This window comes from Camelina sativa, chromosome 20 (genome assembly GCF_030686135.1).
Source record: "Camelina sativa cultivar CO46 ecotype springtype chromosome 20, ASM3068613v1".
Classification (NCBI taxonomy): domain Eukaryota; kingdom Viridiplantae; phylum Streptophyta; class Magnoliopsida; order Brassicales; family Brassicaceae; genus Camelina; species Camelina sativa.
The window spans coordinates 28,019,964-28,030,665 of record NC_141899.1 but is presented as its reverse complement, the minus strand read 5'-3'; the positions used below and the strand labels follow the sequence as shown (position 1 = coordinate 28,030,665).

General features: G+C 43.9%; 1 protein-coding gene across 1 annotated transcript; it reads left to right on the top strand.

Moving 5' to 3' along the window:
- Window positions 1-7,319: 7,319 nt before the first annotated feature.
- On the top strand, window positions 7,320-8,003 carry LOC147919479 (uncharacterized). Its single transcript, XM_087503981.1, has one exon. The coding sequence runs from the start codon at window positions 7,320-7,322 to the stop codon at window positions 8,001-8,003; it is 684 nt and encodes a 227-aa protein (XP_087360107.1).
- Window positions 8,004-10,702: the final 2,699 nt, after the last annotated feature.

Here is a 10,702-nt window from a genome sequence, read left to right as displayed (position 1 = left end):
TGACCGACTACCTGATGAGAATGTGTATGTGGTTGCAGCTTTCATGGATTGCTACAAGGAAAACGTCGATTTCAAGGTCCTTCGACAGATAGGTAATGATTCACCATGGTATGCCGATATCGCAAAATACTTGTGTGCTGCAAAAGAACCTCCGAACTTCACTGGATATGCTAAGAAGAAGTTCCTAAGAGATGTGCAACGCTACTTCTGGGATGAACCTTTTCTCTACAAGCATTGTGCTGATGGCCTCTACAGGAGATGTGTTCCAGAATCAGAAGTATAAGGAATTCTTTTTCACTGCCACGGTTCTAGCTACGCGGGACACTTCGCTACCTTCAAAACCGCGACAAAGGTGCTCCAAGCAGGCCTCTGGTGGCCCACTTTATTCCGACATGCACACGACTTTGTCGCCCGATGCGACTCTTGCCAGCGACGTGGGAACATCAGCAAGCGGATCGAGATGCCACAAAACTTTATCTTGTAGATTGAGGTGTTTGACTGTTGGGGGATCGACTTCATGGGGCCTTTTCCACCTTCTTATGGAAATCTCTACATACTTGTTGCAGTGGACTACGTTTCTGAATGAGTTGAGGCTGTTGCAAGTCCTACTAATGATTCGAAGGTGGTCCTCAAGATGTTCAAGCACATAATATTTCCACGGTTTGGTGTTCCTAGAGTGGTAATAAGCGACGGAGGCACTCACTTTATCAACAAGCTTTTTGCAAACCTTCTGCGAAAACATGGCGTAACACACCAGGTTGCTACCCCTTACCATCCGCAGACCAGTGGGCAGGTCGAGATCTCTAATCGAGAAATCAAAAGCATCTTGGAGAAGACAGTCAACTCAACAAGAAAGGATTGGTCCTTGAAACTCGATGAAGCACTACAGGCATATCGGACTGCTTACAAAACACCCATCGGCATCACCCCTTTCCGGTTGGTTTATGGGAAATCATGTCACTTGCCTGTTGAGTTTGAGTATCATTCCTTATGGGCGACCAAGCAGATGAACTTCAACGTCAAGAACGCAGCAGAAAGACGCCTTATTCAGCTGAATGAGCTCGATGAAATTCGCATGGATGCTTATGAGAACACCAAGATATACAAGGAGAGGACCAAAGCCTTACACGACAAGAAGATTATCCCCAGGGATTTTGCTGCAAATCTTTTGGTCCTTCTTTTCAACTCAAGGCTGAAGATTTTTCCTGGGAAGCTGCATTCTCGTTGGTCTGGACCTTTTCAAATCAAGGAAGTCATGCCTTATGGTGCTGTTGTGCTTTGGGACCAAGAGGGCAAAGAATTCACTGTCAATGGCCAACGTCTTAAACCGTACCTAGCGGAGTTTGATCCGATTGAGACATCTCTCCCTCTGGAGGAACCACAAGCTGTTTAGGCAGCAAGAACAGCCAGGCTCGAGACTCTTAACAAGCGCTCATGAGGCAACCCAAAGGGTTTGCATTTGCTCACCCTTCACTTTTTGGTTTTGTTTTTCTTTTCTTAGGAAATTTGTTATTTTTGTACCCTTTACAGAGTCACTCGAGAATCACGTTTGGTAGTGAGTTCTATTTTCAGGAACAGGTTCTAAACGCAGAAGATGCGAAACCCTTTTCAAGGAAAGTTCCGTGGTGGTCCGGATCAGCTAGTCCAATTCTGGATTGACTGATCCCCATTCCAGGTAAGTAAAATCGAGGGAAGTAAAAAAAAATAATAAAAAAGAGAAGGAAGAGAATTGGTTTTCGGGTTTTTGGACTTAAATTGAACCGGGTTAAACCGGTCTCGTGTTCACACCCACTAAAAACCTAATTTCTTTCCTCTCTTCTTCCTTTCTCCCTCGATATCCCTCGCCGTCCCCAACTCCGATTTGTTTCCCCTCTCGATTTCTTCTTTGCTTTGTTCGAATTTTGGGTTCCCACTACTTGATTATCATCCTTTGTCCAACCCGATTGTTGTCTCACACATTCGAACAAGGTAAGTCCTTCCTCTCCTGATTTATGTTTGTCTTCGGCGATTCCAAGGTTGAAATTTCTCAATTTTTGAGATTTTTGCTATTCTCTCTTCTTCTTTCCAATTGATGAGTGGATTAGTAAGATTAACTGTCCTAATGACTTTTGGAACTAGATTTAGGCTGTTGTGGCTTGAATTTAGCATAGGCTTGTAACATGGATTGATTTAGCATAAGGAATTTTTGTTTGCCTTGCTTTTTCTCACATGTTGGTTATTTACTCTTTTGTAGAAAATGCCTAAACGAAGCCGAAGTGGTAAGGAGACTGCCACTCCTTCCGAAGAACCGCCAACGAGAGTTTGGAATGATGAGGACAGTAAGTGCTTGAAGCTACTCGCACAATGCAAGATGGAGCCAACTCGTTTTGTCGATCGGGAGCTTTTTGAGAATATGGGTATGCTGTCAGATTTTGATGAGTTGGTAAAAAACATGGGATTTGGTACTTTCGCTGAGCAAGCATGGGAATTGCATGATCGGCTCGCACGAGAGTTTCTCGCCACTGTACAAGTGGATTTGCCAGGCGCTTCTGATATGATGGCTGAGCAGTGTTCGATCAGTTTCTTCCTGCTCAAGAAGCACTATGTCATCTCCATGTTTGATCTCTGTGACATATTCGGTTTCCCTAGAAACACATTATGCACGATGGAGAAGCTCGACAGTAGGACATACGTTTGAAAGCTCATTGCTGCTGAGCAATATGTTTCTCGAAGAGCCAGGCAGTCTTGCATCCGCAACCCAGTCCTCCGAATCACTGCAAAGTTCCTGAGTAACACCATTTATGCTAGGGCTGAGACTAGCACACTGCAGCTACCTGAGTTGTGGATGTTTTTCCATGGTCTTCGCAGGTTCCTTCACGCTCCGGATTCGCCTCTTTACCAGCAAACTCATGATGTTAACTTTGGATTCCTGCTTTCTAAGGAGTTTGAGCAGGTACGGAGGAACATGGCTCAGGCTAAAAACAAGAGAGTTCTCATTGGCAGTTTGGTGACTCCTATCATCGAGTATTGCGGCATCGTTTTGACCGCATGCTACGGTTTCACAGCGGAAATTACTTGACCTCAAGTATATGTTTACCAGTGAGATTTTGGTGCATCACAACTTTTGCTATCGCTACCAGACCAAGACCGGTCAACTTCGTTACATGTTAATCCCTATGCCTTTCTTCACTTCACTCTGCAAGGCTCAGAACATCGATTTTGATCCTCCTGTTGACATCCTTTGCGATATTGTATATGTTCTTTTGGGAGAGGAACGTGAGCCTGCAGCCCTCAGATCCCGTAGCCGCACACAACCCGCAGGGGCATCTACTTCTTCGCAGCCGTCTCAATCCCTTCCACCATTTCCTCCTTTTGATGTGAACCAGTTTCTTGCTGCACCACCTAAGGAGCCAGCTCGAACCGAGTTTGAGAGATGGGTCTACGACACTCAGCGGAAGAACAACCTGTTGCTCACTTGATTGGCTACTTGGCTCCAGAGTCTCGCACCATCCTGTTTCGCACCACCTCCAGCAGCTCACACCACTACCAGTGATGATGAGGACGCAGCTACTGAGCCTCTCGGTTCTGACCATTCTGCGACATCCTCGCCTTCTCACCAGTTCTGAGCAGCTGCTGTCTCCCTCCGGTTTAATCTGTCTATGTTCTAGGATTTTCATTTCTATTTTTCATTTTTATTGTCGGAGGCTTCCTTTCTCTTAGCTTTGCTTTCACACCGGGACGGTGTGAAGTAAGTCCGGGGGAGGGATGTCTCCAAGTTACTAATGTCGTTTTCTTTGGTTGTTTCCTTTGATTTTCCTTTTGTTTGCGTCAGTTTGTCGAGTCTAAAAAAACAAAAAAAATTAGGAAACTATGATCATTTCTAGGAATCTTTTGCTTTGATCTAACACTCTTATGATTACTTTTGTACCTCTGATTTGGAATGAAGCTTGGAATGAACATGAGCAGTCTCAACACGCTCCAAAAGACACTCGCCAAGGAGAACAGTAAGTTGAACCAGAAGTTGTCTCTAGCTTTGACATGACTTAACCGGACTAAATTACTTACCTTGGGGGCTTGGTATACATCAGACAAGACTCCTCCCTCGAGCCTCACGAGACATGCAACTCCTCACAAAGTATGCTTTCCCTCTCTCTTCCCTTCAGTACTCAGTAAAAAAGGAAGTAAAGAAGAAAAGAGAAAAAGAGGATATAGGTAATAGAAGAAGTGAACCGAGGGTTGTGCGTAAACCCGTGCATCCTTCGGAACTCATGTAAACCTGTCTGCAAGAAAAAAGTAAAGGATTGATAAAAAAAATAAAATGATACCCTAGAAAATTAGGGAGAAATCAATCCTTTGGAAGTGAGAAAAGAGAGAGGAAAGGGAGCAAAGAGGAGGTTTTGGGCGATAAGAGGTTGAAGGAGTCAACAGTTCAATGATTGATACTCCCATGGTAAGACCGCACCTTTTTACTAATTTGATGTAGAGAGACAACGATGGGGAGACTGAAGGTTCTCTAAGGCCGTGGAGTTCAGAGTAGGGAGTGTTGATCCTAATCATGGGCAGAGTACAGAAAGTAGTTCTCAATTTGATGTGATGAAGAGTGCAAAGAAGAGGTCCCCAAGAAAATGTGAGTTTCCACTTTCAAACCTTTTCTCTGTTCTTGAGTTTTTGTCTGTTCTTGCTTGAGGACAAGCAAAGTTTCAAGTCCGGGGGAATTGATGTGTCTACATTTTGTAGGGTTTTAACTATAGTTTTTAGGATTGTTTTGACTTTTTTCGTAGTTCCAAGTGTGCTTTTAGAGTCCTTTTTGTCTTTTGTGAGTCTTTACAAGTCCTGGGTGACTTTAGGAGGAATCTGAGCGTTTTGGGGATGAAAATATGTATCTGGAGCTAAATTGGTTGAAGACTGATCGAGCTAGAAGGCAAATGGAATGAAAGCAGAAATACATCCCGGATCAACTGATCCTCGCGAGATCGACCAATCCCGTCCCCGACGCAATCTTTCCTTTTTCGTTTTAAACCGACTTTTTAGAGATTTATTTTATTATTTAAGCACGGGGCTTGACCCCTAAACAACAACTTTTACTCTACGCCGTTTTTGAGCACTTGTAAGCTTGGGAGAAAATCTCTTATCCTTTCTAACCCTTTGGAGAAGAATTCTGAACCCTTTTATTTCTCTTTGCAATTTGATTATGATTTCTTCATCCTTTATTTGCTGTGCTTTGATTTCCATGTATGAGTAGTCTCTCTGTTGGGTTTCAGGTTTCAAAAGGGGAATTTATGATTCACTGATTTAGGTTGTTAGATTTGGGATTGATCTATTGTGTTCTTCATCTATTGTTGTTCTTATTGCTTAAACTAGATTAGCTACCTAGTTTATGAACTTAGGTTAAATTCATCTAGGCATGAAAAGTGTTGTTGAATTACTTGAAAAGAACGTAGGTGAGCAAGGTGATCCTTAGCCAACGACAGTTGAAGTTTGTGAACATAATCAAACTAGAACTTATTGCTTGCTAGGATTGTTTAGATTCAAACGATGGTTTAGAGTTTAATTCATTCCCTGCATAGATAACTAACACTGCGACAATAGGTTAGTTTTATATTTGAGATTTGAGTTCAAGAACGGTCCCTAAAGCTATCCCAACCCATCACCCAATTTCGTGATCATAACCCTTGGTTGATTCCCTGCGCCCAATACCTTCACTTGATTTTACAAACTCTTATTTATTTTCTATTTTGTTCGGTTACTTGAAAAACAATCTTCTTATTGCTTTAGCTATACTCGGTCTAAATAGTTTCAAAGTGCATTGCTTGGTCTCTGTGGATTTGATCCTAAAGTGCTACGACGACACCACTTGATCGTGGTTGAGTGTGCTTTGGGTTTTAATTGACCTTCAGATCAGGAAGTTTGGTAGGGGCTCGAAGGTCAGGACTGCCTTCACAGTCGGGGAACCGGTGGCCAAGCAGCGCAGGTTCCTGTCCTATGTGCAGTATAATGAGTATAGGCATCATCAGGAGATGCCTAAAGAGTATGTTGCTATGGTGGAGGTACCGGTGGTGACTGGTGAGGCTATGGTCCAAGCTGGGGTTGAGATTATTGCAAGTGAGACTAAGCAAGTTCCGGTGGCTCGCAGTGCTTTGTTTCAGGATGATGGGGAAGCCGGTGCTATGGTTGAGGATCCGATAGCCTCAAAGGTTGCTGATGCACCAGCGGTTGGGGATTCATTGCTTCTTGTGGGGGCAACAACCTTGCTGGCCTCTTCTATGGCTCTGCGGGTGCTGTGGAGGTGGATGGTGTTGCTGGGGATGGTTTTGTTGATGCAGGTGGTGAGAGTTCATTACCAGCGGTGGAGGGACTTGCTCTGGTGGATCCTGAGGAGAAGGCAGATATTTCTGCAGGGGTTGATGCTGGAGACATGGAGGCTCTTGCTGATGGAGCTATATCGGAATCTGCTGGGGAGGGGTTTCTTGAGGATTCGATGGGGGAGGATGGTCACGACGAGGGTTCTTTGCCTGGTGAGGATCTTCCCATCATTGAGATTGATCCTTCTCAGCAAGGCACGGATTCTTCACTCGCAGTTGATGATGGTACTTCTTTTGTGGAGAAATCACGCAAAGGAAAGGGTGTGTTGGGTCTTCAAGGTATGGGGTCGAAGAAGCTAAATGTTTACGTTCACACTCCCCGTAAGTGACCTGCTCCGAAGCACTCTGCTGCTCCAAGCCAGTCTACTCACCCGAAGCCACAGGAGGTGGACAAGGGGGTCGCAGGTGGAGCAAAGCCACCGATTCCGAAAGTGTTTAAATGAAGATTTTAAGTTGGAATTGCCAAGGGCTTGGTAATAAAGCAACAGTGGGGAATCTCAGGGATTTATGGAAGAAGCATCGGCCAGATTTTTTGTTTCTTTCTGAAACTAAGCAATCATTTTCTTGTTCAGAGTCTTTTGTTGGTCATTTTGGTTATTCTAATTTAAAAACTGTTGAACCTGTTGGTTCTATTATTATAATAATAATAATAATAATAATAATAATAATAATAATAATAATAATAATAATAATAATAATAATAATAATAATAATAATAATAATGTTTCTATTTTATTTGCTTCCAACAGACTTATTGATGTAGAGTTTCTGTATAAAGGCAAATTAATTTATCTCACTTTTTTTTATGGTGATCCGGTTCCAAAGAACTAAGATTTGGTTTGGGAACGGTTAACACGAATTGGTTTAACTTGAGATGACCCTTGGTTTTTAATTGGAGATTTCAATGAGCTAAAAGGAAATCATGAGAAGCGAGGTGGTAAATTACGCCATGCCACTTCCTTTGTGCCTTTCAACTAAATGATTAGACACTGTGGTTTACTTGAGTTCCCTTTTCTTAGAGATAGTCTTTCTTGGAAAGGTTGGCGAGATAAGAAGCCGATACGCTGTCGGCTGGATAGGGCTTTAGCAAATGAGGCGTGGCATGATTTGTTTAAAGACTCTTTCACGGAGTATCTTCCAATGATTGTGTCGGATCATAAGCCACTAGTAGCTGTTATCGAGGATAAGGTGAAACGGGGTAAAAGTGGTTTCTGTTTTGACCGCTGGTGGCTAGATAAGGAAGGGTTCTATGATGCGGTTACTGAGGGTTGGGCTCCTACGAAGGGCTCCACCTCTTCGGCCACCCTGGTGGATAAAATCACCACATGTCGTCGGGCTATTTCCTGGTGGCGGAAAGCGCAAGCACCTAATGGGCGGGAGACAATTGAGGATATAAAGTCCCAATTAGCAGCGGCCCAGGAGAATGATGCTACTTCGGTTGATGAGCTCGCTGAGCTTACCTGGCAGATATGGGAGGCGTATAGGGATGAAGAGGTGTATTGGTACCAAAAAAGCAGAAGTCGGTGGATGCTATTTGGTGATCACAATACTGGCTATTTTCATGCTCAGACCAAGCAGCGACGGGCTAGGAATCGTAAACAGGTCATCATGATCAGAACGGTAATTGGCAGACGGAGGAGAGGGATATACAGAATATTGTAGTTTCTTATTTTGAGGAGTTATTTACCTCCTTGGATCCTTTGGATTTTGGGGCGATGTTGGATGAGGTTTCCCCAACGATTTCGCAAGAGTGTAATGCGTTTTTAACCCAGGAGGCTTCAGAACAGGAGATTAAACAAGCTTTGTTTATGATGCATCCAGATAAGGCTCCTGGCCGGGATGGGATGATGGCGCTGTTTTATCAGAAAGCATGGAATACGGTAAAAGCTGATTTGGTGCTTTTGGTGAATTCCTTTTTGCAGGATGGGGAATTTGATAAAATATTAAATATGACAAATATATGTCTTATTCCAAAGGTGGATAAGCCGACTAGGATGACTGAATTACGGTCTATCAGCTTGTGTAATGTGGGGTATAAGCTTATATCTAAGGTTCTGTGTCAACGGCTACGCACTATCTTGCCCTCTCTTATTTCGGAAACCCAATCGGCTTTTGTGGAGGGTCGAATTATCTTGGATAATATTTTGATAGCTCAGGAAATGTTTCACGGCCTCCGAACAAATCCTTCTTGTAAAGGGAAGTTCATGGCTATCAAGACGAATATGAGTAAGGCTTATGACAGGGTCGAATGGACTTTCGTTGACCTTTTACTCAGATAGCTTGGATTTTGTGATAAGTGGGTATCTTGGATCATGTTATGTGTTACGGTCCAATATAAGGTCTTGATCAATGGTCAAGCACATGGTTCCATTGTTCCTTGCCGGGGATTGCGGCAGGGGGATCCCTTATTTCCCTATCTTTTTATTCTTTGTACGGAAGTGTTTATCGCATATTTCCGTAAAGCGGAGCGGATGAAGCTTATTGCTGGTATTAAGGTTTCGACTGCTAGTCCTGCTATTTCTCATCTTTTATTTGCGGATGACAGCCTCTTCTTCTGTCGGGCCACAAGGGAGCAGTGTGAGGTGGTGCTTCAGATCCTTAGGAAGTATGAGCGGGCTTTCGGTCAACAAATCAATTTCCAGAAATCTTCGCTTTAGTATGGGCATACGGTGGATCATGCTCTCAAGGAGGAGTTAAAGGGGGTTTTAGGTATTACTAATTTAGGTGGCATGGGTTCTTATTTAGGCATTCCGGAAAGCTTAGGGGGGGGGCAAAGATGCAAATTTTTTCGTTTGTTCATGATAAGTTACAATCACGGGCAAGTGGTTGGCCGGCTAGGCTGCTATCAAAGGGCGGTAAAGAGGTAATGATCAAATCTGTCGCTACGGCTGTCCCAACGTTTGTGATGTCGTGTTTTTGGTTACCCAAGACGGATACGAGGAAGTTAACTAGTGCGATTTCAAATTTTTGGTGGAGTTCTTCTGGCCAATCAAGATGATTGCACTGGGTGGCATGGGATAAGCTATGTGGCGATAAAAGTGAGGGAGGTTTGGGCTTCCGGTGTTTAGATGATTATAACACTGCCCTGCTAGCAAAGCAGCTCTAGCATTTGATCACTGTTCCGGATTCACTTTTCACACGGGTGTTTAAAGGCCGATATTATTGGCACTCTGATCCTTTGGATCCAATCAAATCTTACTCGCCTTATTATGGGTGGCGGAGTATTATTTCTGCTTGCTCTCTGGTTAATAAAGGACTTATTAAACGAGTAGGATCAGGTGCTTCCATCTCTTTATGGAATGACCCGTGGATCCCTGCTCAATCCCCGAGACCAGCTTTGGACACAGGGTTGTCGTTTGACCCTATGCTCTCCGTTCAAAAACTTATTGACAGGAACTCTAATTCCTGGGATATGGCTTAGCTTACGGCTACTTTTGTACCGGAAGATGTTGCCATAATTTCCACCCTACCACTACGACAACCGGACAAACGGATTCGTTAGGTTGGCATTTTACCAAGTCAGGTAAGTATTTGGTTAAGTCAGGGTATCATATTCTTAGGTCCCATACACCGGCTATGGTAGGACCAAAGGTTCTTGGGCCGGACTATGTCCCTTTACAGGCGTTTGTGTGGAAACTCCGGTGTCCGCCAAAGCTTCGTCACTTTATGTGGCAAATACTTTCGGGTTGCATAGCGGTCACAGCTAACTTACGGAAACGTGGTCTGAGTTGTGATCCCTTGTGTGGCCTTTGTGGTTATGAGGAGGAGACAATAAATCATACTCTTTTTGAATGTCCGCCAGACAGACAGGTTTAGGCCTTGTCACAATTTCCGACGGCCCAAAATGTCTTCTGTTCGGCTTCTGTTTTGACAAACATGGATTCTCTATTTTGGCGGTTTAAGGATGTTCCATCACAGGATGGATTCCCATGGACTTTGTGGTACATTTGAAAAGCACGTAATGATAAACTTTTCAGTAATCTGGATTCGAATCCACTAGCAATATTGCGGTTAGCGGAGGATGAGGCTAAAGCCTGGTTTCTGGCTCAGACAGAGTCCATCGGGCCATAGTTGGCTATTCCTCATGCGGGTGTCCTGCACGGGGATGGAGGTTTGGGGGTTTCTAGGTCTTTGTCGAGTTATCTTTGTTTTATCGATGGCTCATGGAAAGTGTCAGATCGGTTTGCGGGTAGAAGATGGTACTGCATTTCACCTACGGGTGATGACCCTACCATGGGGGCAGCCAACATCCGACGAAGCCTTTCACCTCTTCATGCTGAGATGGAAGCCCTTATCTGGGCGATGCGTTGCATGATTGGGGCGGACAATCAATCAGTCGTTTTCCCTAGAGACTGCTCCGA